Source organism: Podarcis filfolensis, assembly GCF_964270895.1.
Source record: "Podarcis filfolensis genome assembly, chromosome: 1".
NCBI lineage: Eukaryota > Metazoa > Chordata > Lepidosauria > Squamata > Lacertidae > Podarcis > Podarcis filfolensis.
This window is the reverse complement of record NC_139604.1, coordinates 16860808-16881083: the sequence shown is the minus strand read 5'-3', so window position 1 is coordinate 16881083 and position 20276 is coordinate 16860808. Positions and strand designations below refer to the sequence as shown.

General features: G+C 43.6%; 1 protein-coding gene across 1 annotated transcript in view; it reads left to right on the top strand.

Moving 5' to 3' along the window:
* NAB1 (NGFI-A binding protein 1) overlaps positions 1-20276 on the top strand; it is a 51065-nt gene that overhangs the window by 12803 nt on the left and 17986 nt on the right. Inside the window, exons 2-4 of the mRNA XM_083630820.1 lie at positions 1650-2483; positions 16789-16922; positions 17806-17857. Of these exons, the coding sequence (XP_083486946.1) occupies positions 1665-2483; positions 16789-16922; positions 17806-17857 (1005 nt within the window). The 5' untranslated portion in view covers positions 1650-1664. The remainder of the gene's footprint in view (positions 1-1649; positions 2484-16788; positions 16923-17805; positions 17858-20276) is intronic.

The following is a 20276-nucleotide window of genomic DNA, read 5'->3' as shown; positions in this document are numbered from 1 at the left end:
TTAAATTGAAGTGGTTCAAAGTAGCTGTTGATCAGTGTTTTGAAATCAGCTAGGCACGTTTTTCACCTGGCTATCGACCACTTGCAACCTGACTCCAGGCTGGCGCCTGACATTTCCACAATCTGGAAGGGCATGGCTGGGGGAATCATTGGATCTCGCTTGTTTTCACACACTAACACCACATCCTGTAGAATTCTATCAGTTATATTTTATCTGCACAGTTAGAATGAATTTCTGGAACCAAAGATGCTTTTTTCTGTGCAGCCTGAGCAGATGACAACCTTGAACTGGGTTAAGAACTTGGAGAACTTAAAGAGGAAAAGTCACTTGATTCAGGGACAGTAAGAGAACTGTTGTTACGTGTCATTTGGTTTCCTGTGTGTGCGTGTGCGTGCGTGCGCGTACACACACACAGAGAGAAACAAGAGTTCAGAAGTAATCGAAGACCCTCACAATATGCAGCTCGATTTTACTTTCTGTATACAGTAATATAGTATATACAGTATATAGTACTTCAGGTTACATACGCTTCAGGTTACAGACTCTGCTAACCCAGAAATAGTGCTTCAGGTTAAGAACTTTCCTTCAGGTTGAGAACAGAAATCATGCTCCGGCGGTGTGGCAGCAGCAGGAAGCCCCATTAGCTAAAGTGGTGCTTCAGGTTAAGAACAGTTTCAGGTTAAGAACGGACCTCCGGAACAAATTAAGTACTTAACCCGAGGTACCACTGTACAAATACACTTATTAATAATTTTACGTAGCAGCGATTAGTCCCCAGCTCCCTGTTTTTAACATTAGTTTGCAAAAGGGGTATCTATTTTTTTGGGGGGGGGATTTATGCCTTTTATGGCAGAACCAGTCTGTTGCCACCTTGATCTAAAATTGTAAATATTATTAAAGGTTAATGTTTCACAGAAAGCGGCCTGTTACGATTTGACTTGGGCAGATACTACATACATATTGGCCTATTCTGACCACTTTTTCTTAACGGTGACTGCTCAGAATTGCACAGGAAAGGCATTTTGCTTCCTGAAATTCATTCCGATTATGCGGATAGGCATAAACCTCCATATGGTGATGTCAGACGCCATCCTCGCACCTAGGCATCTTTGCTTGGTCGCATGTGGTCAATAGCCAGGTGCAAAATGCGCCTGGCTCCTGGCTAATTTCAAACACTGAAGATGATTAGGGGTTTTTGGATTTTTTTAACATTGAACCAGGTCCCGGTCCAGTACTCTCTTTGTTGTACCATGCAAGATCCTGTAACTACAGTGGTACCTCAGGTTACATACGCTTCAGGTTACATAAGCTTCAGGTTACAGACTCCGCTAACCCAGAAATAGTGCTTCAGGTTAAGAACTTTGCTTCAGGATGAGAACAGAAATCATGCTCCGGTGGCGCGGCGGCAGCAGGAGGCCCCATTAGCTAAAGTGGCGCTTCAGATTAATAACAGTTTCAGGTTAAGAACAGACCTCCAGAACGAATTAAGTACTTAACCCGAGGTACCACTGTAATAAGTTTGTTCACCAGCAAACCTCCCTCGCCATCCAAAGCACAGACATTTTGTAAGAACCAACGAGGGTTGGAAAAGGCATCTGGAAGTGGACATTCATTTTGTTACCCTTATTCTACTTCTACTTCTTTTGCAGGGCTCTCCACCCACCATGGCCACAGCGTTACCCAGAACCCTTGGAGAATTGCAGCTGTACCGAATCTTGCAGAAAGCCAACCTCTTGTTCTACTTTGATGCCTTCATTCAGCAGGGAGGGGATGACGTCCAGCAGTTGTGCGAAGCCGGGGAAGAGGAGTTCCTGGAGATCATGGCGCTCGTCGGCATGGCCAGCAAACCTCTTCACGTCCGAAGACTGCAGAAGGCTTTGAGAGACTGGGTGACAAACCCAGGCCTTTTTAACCAGCCTCTTACTTCCTTACCGGTCAGTAGCATCCCAATATATAAGTTACCGGAAGGATCTCCTGCTTGGTTGGGAATCTCATGCAATAGTTACGAAAGGAATAGTAATACCCGGGAGCCTCACTTGAAGATTCCAAAATGTGCCGCCACCACCTGCGTTCAGAGCGTTGGTGCGGGCAAATCCGACGGGGTGGGGAACTTGACGCTGCAGAGCAGCAGCGAAACGAGACTTTGGCAAGGCCACCACACTACAGAAAGCGAACACAGCCTTTCCCCAGCCGACGTCGGCTCTCCGGCCTCACCAAAGGAAAACACGGAAACCCTGGACGCGGCGGCGGCCCTATCGGTCACCGAGTGCGTCGAGCGCATGGTCCCCACCCTCCCCAAAAGTGACTTGAACGAAGTGAAGGAACTGCTGAAAATCAACAAAAAGCTGGCCAAGATGGTGGGCCACATCTTTGAGATGAGCGACGAGGACCCTCACAAAGAGGAGGAGATCAGGAAGTTCAGTGCAATATATGGCAGGTTTGACTCGAAAAGGAAAGATGGCAAGCATCTCACCCTCCACGAGGTAAAATGGCGTGAGCAAGAATCAGTTTTCCCTGTTCTTTTCCAGTCTTCTTCTCAGAGGTTCTCTCGTCCTCAGGCCGCACCAGCCCAGATACTACATTTTTCTTAGGGGAAGCACAGAAAATCCAAATCTTGTCAGGCCAGTAATTATTGTTAAGGCAGCAAGCAAGACCTTATAACATAATATTTGTACTTCTTTGTGTGCCTCCTTCACAAGAGGTCCAGAGGGTGGTAACATGAGAACGGGGCCTTTTCTGCAGTGGCTCCCCGTCTGTGGAATGCTCTCCCCAGGGAGGTTCGCCTGGCGCCTTCATTATACACCTTTAGGTGCCAGGCAAGAACAAACTCTTTAACCAGGCCTTTGGCTGATTCACATCCAGTGCCCTTTTAAAATGTGTTGGGTGTTATTGGGTTAGGTTTTTTAAAAAAATATTGATTATGTATTTTGTGTTTTTATATTTTGGTTTTATCTTGTGAGACCTGTGAGTATAGGGCAGTATAGTAATAATAATAATAATAATAATAATAATAATAATAATAATAATAATACTTGGGCGCATTTTAAAAGATGCATCATCTAACCTGAAAGTTGTCAGGTGTCTTTCTGAAGAACAGGCTGCATAGCTAACATGACATTTTAAATGGAAAGCTGCTGTTTTTATTCTGTGCAATTATTTATGTGTTGCCTTTTAACCCAAAGAAGGTCCCCACTTTAGCTTAAAAATAATAATGTGAGAAACAGATTAAAAACCGAGGCAGGTGTGGGTCACCTTTAAAAACAGTCTGGAATTAATGGATTATATAACTATACGACCAGCAGTATTAATGGCCTTAAAGATAGGCATGGCTTAAGTCAATTTGTCTCCTGCGTTCTGCTGGATGCCTTTAAAAACTGACCCCAAACTGGGTGTTATAAGAAGGTTTCAGTAGCCTTCCTAAAGCTAAACAAAGATGAAGTCAGTCTAAATTTCCTAGGAAGGGGGATCCATAACAAGGGTGCCAACACAAAAAAGACTCTGCCCCTGTTTTCACCAACAGAAACTCTTGGTGGGGCATAACAGCTAGATCTTAAATCAGCTTTATTTGGGAGAAGGCAGTCTTTCAGATATCCTGGCCCAAAATTGTTGAATGTTGATGTGCGATCTTGCAGAGTCTGACCTCTTAACTAAAGTGATATTGCCTAGACTAAACATTTTGTTTCCTGCTCTGGTTGGTTGGTAAAGATTGGCAGTGCAAGTAGCCTGTTCCGTTAAGCTAGACCAGAGTTTCCAAACTTGAGCCTCCAGCTGTTTAATTTTTAGACTACAAATCCCATCATCCCTAGCTAACAGAACCAGTGGTTACGGCTCATGGAACCTGTAGTCCAAAAACAGCTGGAGACCCAAGTTTAGGAAACTCTGAGTTTAACCAAAGGAACTGTGTGCACTTAAGGAAAGGCCTAATACACGAGTCTTAAAATTAATCTTGATCATTGTCCAAGCAAAGAACAGTTGCATCTCCAAGGAAGGCTCTAGCGGACTATAGGCCGAATTCTCTAAATTATAAAGTCCCTCAGTTCACAAAGGAATGAATCTAGTCATTCGCTTCAGGAGTATCTCTTTACCAAATTGCATGTTTCTGTGTTGCACGTTGTAGCTTTAAATTCCAGGCTTAACCATCCTTGTTTGTTTGGGTACTATTGATGAACAGTTACAGTACATGCAACACAAAGCAAATATTGTGTCAGCATTTCTTCATTTTACAGTTGATGCAACATTTCCCCCCTCACAATTTGGGGAACACTTAGCGAAGTATTTCCTTTCAGAAAATGCAAGATGAAAAAAGAAGGGCGTTGTAATAGTACTTCCATCCACCAGAGTTAAATTACTGACAGGAGCTCTGTGAAAATCAGTGGTCCTCTGACTTTAAAGCTGCAAAACTCGTTTCTTCTCGACGAAAAACTTCCTGAGCAGCTTTGCGGATTTAAAAAAACCTCATTTAGACAAACACATTTTCTCCTGTACCACATGATGGATATAAATTTATTGTGTCAATGTGTGTACTATAGTCTAAAACGAAAGAGATCCTCTCTTTTACCTTCAGATAAAACAAATGTCTGAATAGTAATGTGGCCATTTCAGGGATGCAGACAAATTGCACAGTGATGTGAAACGCTAATCCAATGCTATTAAAAGATTTTGCTTCCCTTATAAGGAAGGTACAAAAGCTGGGTTCAAAGCCATGATTTCCTTAAGATAAAAAAAAAGGTTTTGATTTGTGCACCACCTAAAAATTTAGCACTTTTTTTTTTAAGAGCATGAGCTATAGTCAGATGCTGAAATGGATTGAACAGAAGGAAGCATATTTTGAGTTGTGGTTGCTTAGATTGTAGAAGAAAACTTTGAGGTGGAATCTTCATCCGGTGATGCGTTTTTGTTTCTTCCATCAAGTTTTTAAATGAGAGTGAAATCCATAGTTGAAACAAATAGGCTTTGCACATAGGTTTTTCTATTTTGTTCCAATTTCCCACCTAAATTGATTTGGTTAGGACAGGGGTGGCCAACTCCCGAGAGACTGTGATCTACTTTCAGAATTAAAATCTGGCAATGATCTACCTCCGCTTTTTTTTTAGAGAGAAGAAAAGCCCCGTTTTTGAGGGGTTCAGGTCTAAGTTGTTGAGCTTTTTTTAGATAGAAGGATAGCCCCGTTTTTATACAAATACTTTCTTAGGAGGGATGTTCTGTTTTTGGTGGGGGTTAAAGGCAAGGGTCAAAGGAAAAGTGTCACTCTCAATAATATAGCTTTGAATGAAAATAGCCACAGAGAGAAAGCTCCATCTTCCCTTCTACTGATCAGACAACAATGGAGGGCAGAGCAGGAGTCAGTTTCAACGACGCTGAGGAAAGGGAGCCAGAGATCGACCCGCAATCTACCAAAACCTCGCGGGGATCTACCAGTAGCATGGCCAGGAAGGTTAAAGTGTTCATCTGTGGATTTGGTGGCGTTGTGGGTTAAACTACAGAGCCTAGGACTTGCCAGTCAGAAGGTCGGTGGTTCGAATCCCCACGATGGGGTGAGCTCCCGTTGCTCGGTCCCTGCTCCTGCCAACCTAGCAGTTCAAAAGCACGTTAAAGTGCAAGTGGATAAATAGGTACCGCTCCGTCAGGAAGGTAAATGGCATTTCTGTGTGCTGCTCTGGTTTGCCAGAAGTGGCTTAGTCATGCTGGCCACATGACCCGGAAGCTGTATGCCGGCTCCCTTGGCCAATAAAGTGAGATGAGCGCCCCAACCCCAGAGTCGGCCACGACTGGACCTAATGGTCAGGGGTCCCTTTATCTTTACTTATTCTTTTGGTCAGATTTAGGTTAGACAGTGCTACCTTGGTTCTCAAACTTAATCCATTCCGGGAGTCCATTCAACTCCCGAAACCGTTTGAAAACCAAGACGCGGCTTCTGATTGGCAGCAGGAGTTTCCTACACTCACGCTGCGTTGGATGTTTGGCTTCCGGAAAATTTTCACAAACCGGAACACTTACTTCCGGGTTTGCAGCGTTCGGAAGCCGATTTATTTGACAACTAAGCTGTTCGGGAACCAAAGTACCACTGTAATCGGTTTGACTGGCCAAAGATAAATCAATTGACTGCCTATTACTTGATTGCAGTCAAATACTCAATTAAGCAAAGAATGCCAATGTTTATGTGGATCTTACTTACCCCTCCCCCTTCATGATGTTGTAATTGACTAACAAGGGCAGCAATGACAGCAACACAGCAAATTTCTTCCATCGCCTACCTGCAGTGATTGCCTATACCTCCCAAGTTGGAATGCAAAGCTGTCATTGGTGCGAAAGGTCTCTCCCTAGGGCAGCCTAGGTGAAAAACCAGTGAAAGTTGACTCAGACGCTGCTTAAATTTGGCTTGCTAACTAATTAGAACAGCTGCCTTCAAGAGCCGACACACGTTTTTAATAGTTGGTGGTATTTTCTTCATTTCTGCTTTTCAATTTATTTTTTTCTTAATTCTAACTGTAGACTTAACTGGTGTTCAATGGAAAAAAGCCAAAGAGAAGAACTGTTCATATTTATAGAAACCTTCTTAGCACCGTAAAAACTTTTGATGCATTGTAATGAATGGTATAGAAAGTTTGTCTGATTGTTTCGTGGTTTCTTAACTTGTTTTTATAAGTCAACATAACCACCCAACTTGTGGATGACCAACTTTTTTTGTCCTAATAAAATTAACGCTTTAAGATGCAATCCTATATGCTTTTGCTTGGGACTGTGTCCTTGACCTTGGTGGAACTTCCTACTTAGAGTTCCAGGGCAATATTTCGAAAGAGACTAAAATCTTTATTGTCTTGTAAAATGGCAAACCTCAGCCAGATCATCCTCTCCCTTAAGCAGGTTATGTCTGGCAGATGTTGGCAACTGCTGATAGTACTCAGTGTTGCATAAAACATCATGTTGAGTTGCAGGTGCAGGAATCTTGTGTGTCATAGGTTCTATCGCTAAGACCTATAAGAAAGTAGCCAGTGTTATTCAAAGGGCATACAGGCTGCTTTGGTTTGTCGTAAGCCAGCGTTCACAATTAGCCGGGTGCCTGGTGCATTTTGCGACAGGCAACCCGCCTTTTGCGAGGAAGTGGAGATGTTTGGGGCCTAACATCATCTGGATGACATGGTTGCAATGCCTTGCCAATCAGCTGGTCTGCAGGGCAGTGTGGCACCAAAATATCAGAGTTGGGCTACCTTCCCAGGTTAGTGAGCCCCATCTGCCCCTCCCTTCCCTCTTGTGACATGTGCAGAAAACTGCCTTCTTGGCCATTGGACCCACTAAATAATAATTTATTATTTATACCCCCGCCCATTTGGCTGGGTTTCCCCATCCACTCTGGGCGGCTCCCAGCAGAATATTAAAAACACGACCAAACACCAGACATTAAAAACTTCCCTAAACAGGGCTGCCTTCTAAAAGTCAGATACAGTGGTACCTTGGGTTACATATGCTTCAGGTTACACACGCTTCAGGTTACAGACTCCGCTAACTCAGAAATAGTACCTTGGGTTTGCTTCAGGATGAGAACAGAAGATTTGCTTCAGGATGAGAACAGAAATCGCACGGCGGCAGCAGGAGGCCCCATTAGCTAAAGTGGTGCTTCAGGTTAAGAACAGTTTCAGGTTAAGAACGGACCTCCGGAACGAATTAAGTACTTAACCCAAGGTACCACTGTAGTTGTTTATTTCCTTGACATCTGATGAGAGGGTGTTCCACAGGGCGGGCGCCGCTACCGAGAAGGCCCTCTGCAGTAACGCCAATGGCAAAAGACGAGGACTTAAGCTGGCACTGACCCATGCAACATGCCTCAGATCACCTGGCTCACGTAGCACTAGAGTGGTTCATGCTTTTCAAGAAGAAGAATAAAAAAAAGTGACTAGATATTTTGTTTTGGCGCCTGAAAAACGTCAGGAGCCATGTGGTGAATAGCTTTTCTATCTCAGTTTCTAACGCTTGACTGTTGTAAGGTCTTCTGTCCCTCGAGTGGGAATGCAGAAACTCCAACATAATAAGGTCTGCCAGCTGATGTCATATATGATGGGACAGGCAATAGTGGGGCTTGCATGGAAGGCAGTCAGCTGATTCGCAGCGCTTGGGAAGCGCTGTGCCCACAATTGCCAAGTCCTGTGCGTAACAACCACAATCACAACCACAACCACAACAACAACAACAATAATAATAATATTTCCCCAGCCACTCTGGGTGGCTTCCAACAAGAGATAAAAATACATTAAAACATCAGTCATTAAAAACATCCCTAAACAGGGCTGCCTTCAGATGTCTTCTAAACGTCAGAGGGTTGTTTATTTCTTTGACATCTGATGGGAGGGCGTTCCACAGGGCGGGCGCCACTACTGAGAAGGCCCTCTGCCTGGTTCCCTGTAACATCACTTCTCACAGTGAGGGAACCGCCAGAAGGTCCTTGGCGCTGGACCTCAGTGTCCGGGCTGAACAATGGGGGTGGAGCCGCTCCTTCAGGTATACTGGGCCGAGGCTGTATACCCTAGGGCAAGCAAACAACTGTTTGTTTGCTCTTCTGGAGTGCTGTGCCTGACGTGGCATGTTCTGAGGTTCGCAGGCTATGCCTTTGAGTGAACTGGCTGATTGAGAATTGTGTGGGCAAAATAGATGTTTTTGGCAATATCTCTGGATACACTATAAACTGGTCCAAATCGGGAGTTGATGTTAATAGGAAACAACTTTTTGGTTCAAACATTTAAACAATACCAGGTTTATATTTGCAATGGCAACATTAAATATCTAGGCATGTTAATGCCACGAGACTTATCTAAATTAGTGTCATGAAACGTCAACAAAATATATCATGAGGTATCAGTAGATTGACAGATGGGAGTCATTGAACCTGACCATGTGGGGAAAAGCCAATGCTCTTAAAATGAATGTGATACCTAGACTAGTTTATATTTTATCCCTCTTATATCTGAAGAGGAATTCCAGTTCACGTACCGAGCAAATACTTTCGCAAAATTAAATCATTGTTTAGAAAATGCCTTTGGGGCTCTTCAATTCCAAAAATATCTAGGCAAAAAAAATGCAAATACCGATAAAAGGAGGAGCATTTGGCTGATCGAGAATTGTGTGGGCAAAATGAGTTACTTAAGTCCTTGTGACATCAAGTGTGTGGCAGGAGGGTGGCCCCACACATCAGTCAGGCTTTGCCCAGGTGGATCTGCCAGCCAGATCCAGATTCCCCACCTCTGCTCTGGATCTTGGGTGTCTGCAATCATTTGATTCCTAGAGAGAAGTTCCTTGGTGACTGACTGACTGTCTAAAACAGGACTGTGGCCCTCCAGATGTTACTAAACTACAACTCCCATAATTCCTGATTCTTGGCCATGCTGACTAGGGCTGATGGGAGTCTGAAGGGCCACAGGTTCCCCAGTCCTGGTCTAAAGGCTATTGTGAGTGTTTCACCCGCTGCTTCACTCATGAGTGCCATCACTCATAATGATCGCCTTTGGGCTGATCAAGAACTGCAGTAACAAGATAAATCATCACCATCATCAGTAAGTTTATTGTACTAGCCGAAGGGTGTGACAATTTCATAACAGTTTGCCGGATTACAAACCATAATTAAAACACACCAATAATATATCAGTGATAAGAAGAAAGAGAAATCCAAAAGACCGTCACCCCAGCTGGTAAGAATTCAGTATCAACAACCTTGTATTTTTTTTATTCTTTACTATTTTTGGAGGTAGTGGAGCTTATTTTTTGCGTATCCTGTGTATAGCACTCTAGAGCCCCACAAACATCACTTGCACTCCATTTTTAAAACTATAAATGCTACGGTTATTTATAAAACAACCCCACTACCAGCATCTTATCACCCAGCTGTGAGGTGCAAAATTTCACTGGTAAGAGCAGTGAAATGCGTTTTAACTTGCTCATGTTTTATTTGAAAAAAGTATCCTCCGAATTATAGCATTTAATTTGTCACATGACTGGATTACTTGTGGGTTTATGGCAGGAGTGACGAACCTCTGGGCCGCAAGCCACTCTTGGTCCGTCAGGGGGAACAGTTTGGCCCCCAATGCCGTTTCCCTCAAGCTGTGTCCACCCACTCCTCAGCTGACATCACTGGTGATGTCATCTGATGGGTGGGAGGTTAAGGTTTAATCCTGCATTGGCCAGTAGAGAACAAGATCACATAGCCAAGGCAGCAGGATTTAGTCCCCGCTCATCAGCTGTGGGGGGATTGAAGCTGTGCAAAAGCACCTTTTGAAGCAGCTCTCTTGTGTGAGCTACTTCAAAGATGCTTTTGCAATGTTCTAAGATGGCTTCTGTGAGACATGCAAAGCGTGTGGGATTCCACCAGATGGGTGCACCTACCCACCTGTCAGATTTGCCTTGCAGAGCCAGAAAGGATTCTCTACCCTCTATTTATGGCATTGTAAGTCTAAGCTGGTGGTAGTTCAATTTCCATCTCCTTTCCTTTTTTTTGAGGCACCAATCAACCTACAAGAGTTTTGCATTAATAATAATAATAATAATAATAATTTTTATTTATATCCCGCCCTCCCCAGCCGAAGCCGGGCTCAGGGCGGCTAACAACAATAAAACAGTACAACAGTACAACACAACACAACACTCTAAAATCATTCATTATAAAATTAATTCAAATCAAACCAATGGCAAGCATTGGGCCAGAGCTCCGCGAAGATTGCCGAAGGAGGGAGTCAGGCTGTGCCCTGGCCAAAGGCCTGGTGGAACAGCTCTGTCTTGCAGGCCCTGCGGAAAGATGTCAAGTCCCGCAGGGCCCTAGTAACTGCATGCATTACTCTGGTATAAGATCTAATGTAAATGAAACTAGATCACATTCCTGTTATATATTTGAATGTTGTGGCTCTTAATAGAATGAGTCAGATCTATGGTTTGATTATTTGTGGTACTAGTTTCGTCCTTTCATGGCAGCATGTGAAAACCAAATCTTCCTTACTCAAGGAAGCAATAAAATCTATCTGACCTAAACAGATTCTTTGTTTTTGTATGGATTTGTGTTCTGATGAGAGACGTTTAAAAGATAGGATACGAAATGCCCTGACATATTGAAATAAAAGTAAGTGATTTTAAATCAACAACCATAATGTTTGTGTGTGTTTAAGATGCGTTGCATCCACGGAGAAAGGAGATATGTAATTAGTCTGACCTAAAAAGGATGTATGTCAGTGAATAGGACTAAATCTTATATCCACTTTTTTATATTGAGACAATACCTTCATTTGGAGGTGAATCCCACTGATTTAAATGTTGTTTTATGATTGCAGGCAATGGAGGATATGCAGAAATAAGATCTGCCCAAGGCAGCAGAATTTAGTCCCCGCTTGTCAGCTTTGAGGGAACTGAAGCTATGCAAAAGCACCTTTTGAAGCAGATCTCTTGTGTGAGCTACTTCAAAGATCCTTTTGCAGTGTTCTAAGACAGTTTCTGCTGGGTAAGCAAGAGTTTTGCCATAGTGTTAATTCATATGAAATCCATTCTTTCTGAAGTTCTCAGTGTTCAGAGACTTTTATAATACCTGCTTGATTCTCCAAATCTTATCTTCTTGTAGACTGACAGAACAATGTGTAGCGAATGTCAGCATAAGCCACCACATTCTCACTTCATTTAGCTTTTGTTCCTGATGCGAAGATTCATTCCAAGGTCTTTGTAGTCACTGAGAGGAATTCATGCCTGGTGGTCTTGAGTGTGGCACTTTGGAAATTGTGAAGAGGGGAAAGAATATTGGGCTCAGCCTTGGCTAATGTAATTTCTTTATGTTGCAGTGGGACAAGGTTTCGGGCTGCTGGGTCCGTAAAATTTAGAATCCTCTAGCTCTGTGCATTGCTGCATGTACATAGGCATTTGACGTGTTGAATATTATAAAGTTTAAAGAGGGGAGAATGACTTTGTCACAGGGCAGGGGGATTTGATTTAAATCCAATTGATCCAATCCAATCAGTAAGACTTGATTTAAATCGTGTGTTTTTTTACAGAAAGACTCATTATTAATATTTACAACCAGATGAAGGTTTCCGATTGTGCAAATGAAATAGAACTGATAGTTAATTCTACAGATGGGGCATTAGCGTGTGAAAACAGTCCCGATCCAATGATCCCCAGATGGTGGAGGTGTCAGGTGCCATCCTGACGCCCAGGTATCTTCACTTAGTCGCAAGTGGTCATAAGCCAAGTGCAAAATTTCGCCTGGTGCCTGGGGTCTCCACCTTACAGTGGTATGGAGAACTGCTGTCTTTCTGGGGTCACCCACCTTGGGAAATCATCTCCCCCTAGAGATCAGGTGGGCACCAACAGCTGGGTGCTTCTGCCAGCCATTAAAAGCATTCCTCTTTACCCTAAGCTTTTCCTGGTTATTAATCCCTGCTCCTGCCATCTCTGGCTACCAAAACCTCACTGTTTTATTGATAAGACTTTTCTTGTTATATTTTGGTATACAGTTGTACCTTGGAAGTCAAACAGAATACGTTCCGGAAGTCCGTTCGACTTCCAAAACGTTTGATAACCAAATCACGGCTTCAATCAGAAGCCACGAAAGCCCTGTCGTACATTTGGCTTCCAAAAGAACGTTCGAAAACAGGAACACTCACTTCTGGGAGCTGATTTGTTTGGGAGCCAAGGCGTTCAAGATCCAAGGTACGACTGTACAGAGGTACCTCTCTTTACATTCACCTCTGGTTCTGTATCCTTCGGGATACGCACATGGCAAACCCAGAAGTATTTTTCCGAGTTTCGCAGCATGCGCAGAAGTGCTTTACGTGTCGTGCACATGTGCAGAAGCGCTCTACACGCTGTGCGCTTGCACAGAAGTGCTAAACCATGCCATGTGCATGTGCAGAAGCAGCACCTCCAGATACACACAGCTCAGGATCCGACTGGAGCTCCGGAACGGATCCTGTGCACAACCAGAGGTACCACTGTACATTGTTGTATTTTGTTGAAATGAAAATACTGTACACTGTATTTTGTTGAAATGAAAGGGCCATATCATTTTAGTAGCCAGCAATGAAATAAACCTCAGCATTTATCATATATGACAGGTGTGGCCAACTCCTGAGAGACTGCGATCTACTTTCAAAATTAAAATCTGGCAGTGATCTACCCCCATTTGGGGGGGGGAGGTTCAGCTCAAAGTTGTTGACCCCCCGCTTCTTAGTGGGTCAGGGAATTTTCGGCAGCTCTTCTGAGGGAGGAGGAACAGAAGCAGGCACTAACTTTACGATTGCTGGCCAGATAACAGCCTCCTTTTCTAAACTCAGGCTTCCCTTCTGCGATAATAGAGGCCAGCGCAGGGAGATAGGGCAGGGCCGGAAAGGGGCCAGCGATCGACCGCAATCTACAAAAACCTCGTAGAGATCGACCAGTAGATCGCGATCGACATGTTGGACATCCCTGATATATGAGACCTCAGAGGAAAATTTGGCAGTCTTCTATTGGGATTTTTTTTTTTAAAATACTCATTTCTTTTGCTTGAGAACGTCTATTTGTGGAAGTTCAGTTATAACCTAGGCCTAGGGGATGTTGGCCTGAATAACCTTGAGGAATTTTGCTCGCCTTATGGAGATACTTTGGACTTCCCTCAAAATTCCTCAGGTGTTTTGCCTAACCAGGGAACCCCAAATCTGTTTTGAACTACTTCAGGTGAAATTTTGATGGCAACCCTAGTTGACACCAGTTCTCTCTCATGCATGAGGTTACTTAACATCAGGCAAATGTAGAGCATGTTGTGACTTGGAACTGGCAGCTATAGTGTCAGTCTTAATCCAGCGAGTGAATGCAGATAATATGTCAGGAGCCAGTCTGTGACATTATATTCTGTTTTTCATTCACAGAGAAGTGGTTAGATGGGGAAAGGTGGGACACACACACACACACACACACACACACACACACACACCCCAGTTGGGAATGTCATAACAGAAAGTGTACATCTGGCAACTTTCACTTCTCCATTTTTAATAATACAGGTTATATTGGCTTGGATCCAAAAGTTATATGCACACAGTGCAATGGGCGTTGTGTTAAAAGAATGAAAAATATGGCAAATAAGGAATATATAGGCCATAGCATATGAACTCTAGCAGCCCGTATAAAATCTTGCACAACACCTTGTGCAAATGGAAACTTAATCTGAATTTGGAGCGTTTTTCTCACGCAACATTCCTATTCCAGCTCACAAACAGCCCTCTCGTAAGCAGAACAGGGAGTATGATAACTGGGCATCTTTAGACCCAAGCTGCTCCTCTTCCTTCTCCTTTTATCATCATCATCTATCCATCCATCCATCCATCCATCCATCCATCACTGTCTTCTGAGGAGACGACGAAGGCTGAGGGTGAAGTCTCCCATTTCTATGGGAATCTCAGACCAGTAAAAACCAGCCTCTTGATGGATACGGATTGGTTTTTGGAACAGTAGCTCCATCTCTGATATAAATGGTCTGGGCAACCCATCAGAAACTTACTTAGAGGTTCGTTCCACCTGCTTAATGATTCCGAGCTCCCATTAGTCTGTTTAGGCCAGTGGTTTTCAACCAGTGTGCCGTGGCACCCTGGGGTGCCTTGAATGATGGTCAGGGGTGCCATGGACAACCCTGGCCTCTGTCCCTCTTTCTTTTCCTCCTTCCTCTGATGCTCTTTTGCGTCTGTGCCTCCCAAAGGCTTGCACAGCTGTTTATTGCAGCAGCCCTGGCTATAAGCTCCGCAAGCGAACGGTGCCTCTGGGAGGCTTCTGTCTTTGGGGCAGGGGTGGGGCAGACCAGAGACCAGTGTGTGTGGTTTGGGAGCTGCATGGTCAGGGGAAAAACAATGTTGTCCAGGGTTGTAAAGACTGCAGAGAGAATAATTGGCTGCACTATCCCTAAAGATAAAGGGACCACTGACCATTAGGTCCAGTTGTGGCCGACTCTGGGGTTGCGGCACTCATCTCGCTTTATTGGCCAAGGGAGCCGGCGTACAGCTTCCGGGTCATGTGGCCAGCATGACTAAGCCGCTTCTGGTGAACCAGAGCAGCGCATGGAAACACTGTTTACCTTCCCGCTGAAGTGGTACCTATTTATCTACTTGCACTTTGACGTGCTTTCGAACTGCTAGTTTGGCAGGAGCAGGGACCGAGCAACGGGAGCTCACCTCGTCGCGGGGATTCGAACCGCCGACCTTCTGATCAGCAAGTTCTAGGCTCTGTGGTTTAACCCACAGCGCCACCCGCGTCCCTACCTTGGATCAAATCTATGCTTCCAGGTGCCATAAGAAAGCTGCAGAGATAGTGCAGGATAGTGCGCACCCCGGAAATGATCTCTTTCAGCTTCTGCTTTCTGGAAGAAGGTACAGGGTTATAAAGACTAGGACTAGCCGCCTGAGAAAGTTTCTATTCAAATGCGATTTTGGTTTTAAATGCAGTGTAAGGTAGTCTCTATGGGCGTATATTGTATTTAATTATGGGGTATCAGAGTTTTTTAGGGGGCTAACCAGGCTGGGATAGCAGGCTTGTTGGTTTCTGAATGTCTGCTGTAGATTTTCAGTTTCGTTGTTCTTTATGGGACAGTGACAATAAAGATTATCGTAGAGATGGCAGCAGCTGCTGCCCAGAGGACTCCCAAACGAGAGGAGGCTGAGGGAACCCTCCACAAGGGTGTCCAAAAAAAGGGGTGAGAGGCTGGCAGCTCTGCAGGCAAGGGGTGACGTAACTGGGCTCCTGAGCCCTACAGGGGTGCAGCAGAACGAATGTAGTTGGTTAAGGGAGCCGTGGATTCAGCAAGGTTGAAAACCTCTGGTTTAGGCCACTTGGCCATTTTGTGCAAACACTATTAACTTGAGATGGTTCGCTCAGAAATAAAACCCAAGTTTTAAAGCTTCGCTGCAGAGGAAGCTAAATCTCCAGACACTCTGGGGGGATCGCATTAGATCACACCAAAATGTAGGAGTTTGTCATAGCAGATCATCCCAGTGGGTGCTCGCAGGGCGCAGTAAGGGATTGGCTACACAGCCAGCCCCCTGAGTCGACCTCAGGACCATTCTTCTTCTTCTTCTTCTTCTTCTTCTTCTTCTTCTTCTTCTTCTTCTTCTTCTTCTTCTTCTTCTAGCAGAATCCCTGAGGTCTGCCTGAGTTCATTTTAAAAGCATGCATTGATTTTAAACAAAATAGTTTGTCCCTGATCTAATAACTGTTTTTTAAAAGTACCAACTTACTTCTGAGGGAATTTAGGTATCTTCAAATTTTTTTTGGGGGGGGAATCAAAGGTACCTAGCAGCATTTAAAAACTTGGTTGTTTTCCTTTTGCGGGGTGTGTGCGTGTGCGTATCTTTATAAAACTGTGGCAACTGTGTTGAGCATGATGCCAGAAATCTGAAGAAAGCCCTCCAGATTTCTCTGTGAAACTCTATAATGTTGTTTATGTACCGTATTTTTCGCTCTATAAGACGCACCAGACCACAGGACGCACCTAGTTTTTGGAGGAGGAAAACAAGAAAAATAATATTCTGAATCTCGAAAGCCAGAACAGCAAGAGGGATCGCTGCGCAGTGAAAGCAGCAATCCCTTCTTGCTGTTCTGGCTTCTGGGATAGCTGCGCAGCCTGCATTCACTCCATAAGACGCACACACATTTCCCCTCACTTTTTAGAAGTGAAAAAGTGAGTCTTATAGAGCAAAAAGTACAGTACATTGCAACAGTAATGGGAGATACATAGGGTTTCATGTTCCTCAAAAGAGTGATACAGCTAAGGCAACAAAGCATCCCTTGTCTTTTGTTTTCCAGCTCACAGTTAACGAAGCCGCTGCTCAATTGTGTGTGAAGGATAATGCACTGCTAACCCGGAGGGACGAACTCTTTGCACTGGCGCGACAAATATCCCGAGAAGTTACCTACAAATACACTTACCGGACTACCAAGTAAGCTGCTTTTTAAAAAAAAAAAAAAAAAAAAGGGAGGGGGAGATCCTAATTGCTTTAATGAGGTTTATTGTATCAGAAAACCTGTTTTTATTTTTCTTGTTCTGCAGTCAGGGTCATAGAATCATAGAAATCTAAAGTTGGAAGGGACCCTGTCATCTAGTCCAACCCCCACGACCCTGACATCAAGAGTCCCATTCCCTCCCTAACTCATAGTCCTGATCTGGCCCAATTGCCTTCTAAATCCGGCCTGCAGACGGTCCGGGAATCAGCGTGTTTTTACATGAGTAGAATGTGTGCTTTTATTTAAAATGCATCTCTGGGTTATTTGTGGGGCATAGGAATTCGTTCACCCCCCCCCCAAAAAATATAGTCTGGCCCCCCACCATGTCTGAGGGACAGTGGACCGGCCCCCTGCTGAAAAAGTTTGCTGACCCTGAATTGTGCACACCCCACCCCACCTATTGGGAGCCCATGAGTCTTGACATTTCCACACCACATTTTCCCTAGTTGTTGCAGAAAATTGTACTTTTCGTAGATCAGGTGGCTTCAACAGGGTTGAAGTTAAAAATCTGACCCCAACACCGACACGCTAGCTTCCTTTGTACAGGGAGGTTTTTTTATACAAAGGAACATTTAAACATTCAATTCCTTCTCCACCGCCCATAATCTCTAATAGTGGTCCAGCAAGATTGAACCTTACGTCAGGTTCTTAAACTACAGGACATGCTTTGTGAACCTATCTAGAAATCGAGGCTTAAATGAGAAATTTCAGTTTCTATCTCTCTGTTGCAGGCAAGGATTTTTCCAAGGTGTTTCTTTTTCTGAAGATAAGTGTGCGCTACCTAGTAAAAACAAAAATAAATTTGTTTTCATCCCCTAGGTCTAAATGTGGAGAAAGGGATGAACTGTCACCAAAGAGAATTAAGATAGAGGTACTGTATTTTAATTTGTTCTGTTTAGTTGTAATTGCTAAAACCGACTTGCGTGAGAGAGGAAAGAACCATTAAGGCTTCATTTGGTGAACGGCTATGTTCTGCCTCACTCTCCCAACTGAAAAACAAATCCCTTAAAATACAATGCGTTCTGAATAAATATGGTCCGGTTTATCAAAGGTTCTGTAGTAGTCACTTAAAATATGAGGGCAGTTGAAACAATATAGTGGAGCTTGTGAAGTTGTGAGTTTGGAGAGGAAAAGTTGACCAGTAATCAGGATAAAATACATATATGTTCCATCTCCCCCTTCACTGCCCCAGTTTTATTTATTTATTGCTTTCAATGGGCAGTTTGAAATTGGTGTTCACCCTTTTCACAGCATTTCTACAGTAGAACAGGCGCAATAAATTCCTGCATATATAGATTTTCTTTTACATTTAGTTATAGTAGCAGTAAAACACACACAGCTGGCCTTTTGCACAGTTACACATGTTCTTCCCTGAAATAAGTAAAATGAAAATACCAGCCCATGAGGATGGGGGAGAGCTTTTCCCCAAAAAGCTTACGAGACCAGGATGTCTCTACTTAATTTTTTTTTTCATTGAGAAGATCAGCAGGTATTATTTCAGCAGAATACCAGGGGGAGAAAACACCGATCTGAATTTAAATATTTCACTTTATAAATATCGGGCTCATTTTACTGGAGAATATTTTTAGGAGTGGAATTTGACTGATGTTACATCCTCATCATAAGGCTCCTGTCTAGCTTCAGCTGTAGATCAGTTAATTGAAGCACAATCTTGTGCATGTTTGCTTATTCCGTTGTGTTAAATGGGGCTTGCTGAGTGCAGCCTCAGTGCCATGCTAGATAAACACTCAATGTTTATCAGGCTTGGTTGTTGTTGTTGTTATTAAAAAATTGATTTCTATACTGCCCTTTATTAAAGATCTCAAGAGTGGTGTACAACATTAAAATTGTATTTTATGGAGCATAATAATAAAAACATAATTAAAAAGCATAGTAGTACAGTGGTACCTCGTAAGTTGAACAGGATCCATTCCGGAAGTTTGTTCAACTTCCCAAACGTTCGGAAGCCATGTCGGAGGTGTGGGTTCCAGAGAACGTTCGCAAACTGGAACACTCAAGTGTACAGTACAGTGGTACCTCTGGTTGCGAACGGGATCCGTTCTGGAGCCCCATTCGCAACCTGAGCAGAATGCAACACGCGTATGCGTGGGTCGCGATTCACCGCTTCTGCACATGCGCGTGACGTCATTTTGAGTGCATGCGCATAGCTGTTAACCTTCCCTTTTTGGCGGGAAATTCCCTTATTCCAGCGCCATTTCCCGCTGCTATCCCGGATTGTTAGATATCCCGTAGACTGTCCCCGGGACAGGTGAGGCTGCTGATCCCTTATTTTCAAATCTGAAAGTTGACAGCTATGTGCATGCCTGAGCGGCAAAACCCAGAAGTAACCCATTCCGGTACTTCCGGGTCGCCGCGGGACGCAACCTGAAAAGATTTAACCCGAAGCGTCTTTAACCCGAGGTATGACTGTGTTCTTGTATAGTATATAGTTTGCGTAGTATACAGCATAATAATAAAAATGATCATAACGACAGTCCCCTTTCTTTAACAGACAATAGATTATTCAATGGCTGAAGGCCTCAGTAAAGGGGGATGTTTTGCCTAATGCCTAAAGACATATAATGATGGCGCCAGGCGAGCCTCTCTGGGGAGAGCATTCAACAGATTAGGAGCCACCACAGAGAAGACCTGTTCCCGTTATGCTCATAGTAAATCTATTGAAATAAATTAAGCCTCACTTAAGTGTGACTGACATTGGATGTTGCCCTTTATTCCATCATGGTTTTCTTCAGGCAAATCATGATCCTCTCTACCTCCATTTGAGGAGCACTGGCAACAATTTTCTGCACGTCTTGCTCAGTTATACGGTTTGGGTCTTTTTTTGCGCTAGAGCATCGTTTGGCCTAAACACAAATAATTTTGTTGAGTAGGTGGAATTTTTATTTTATTTTTGGCTGTTTTCAGATGCCTCATAAACTGTGTTTTGTTGTTCGGATCTTCCTAATGGAGGGAAATAGCACGGAGAGAAACTCCTGCCAGTAGCTTTGGAATGTTCTTGCCCTGGCTAATGGATCTTGTTGCCATTAGGGAACAATTTCCTGATAGTCAGAAAAATGAACACATGTATACACACACTCTGGCTTATGGAGGTAATGACTAAACCTAGCAAAAACATGGAAATATATTCAGTATTTTTTCATTTGGTATTTTTTAAAAAATAGATCCAGTTTTAAATAATGTAGCTTGCTGACTAAGTAAATAGGCTGTCAATTTTACCATAATTTCCCTTCTGTGTTGAGGGATATGTGATGTAGCAGGCCAGTAGTTAT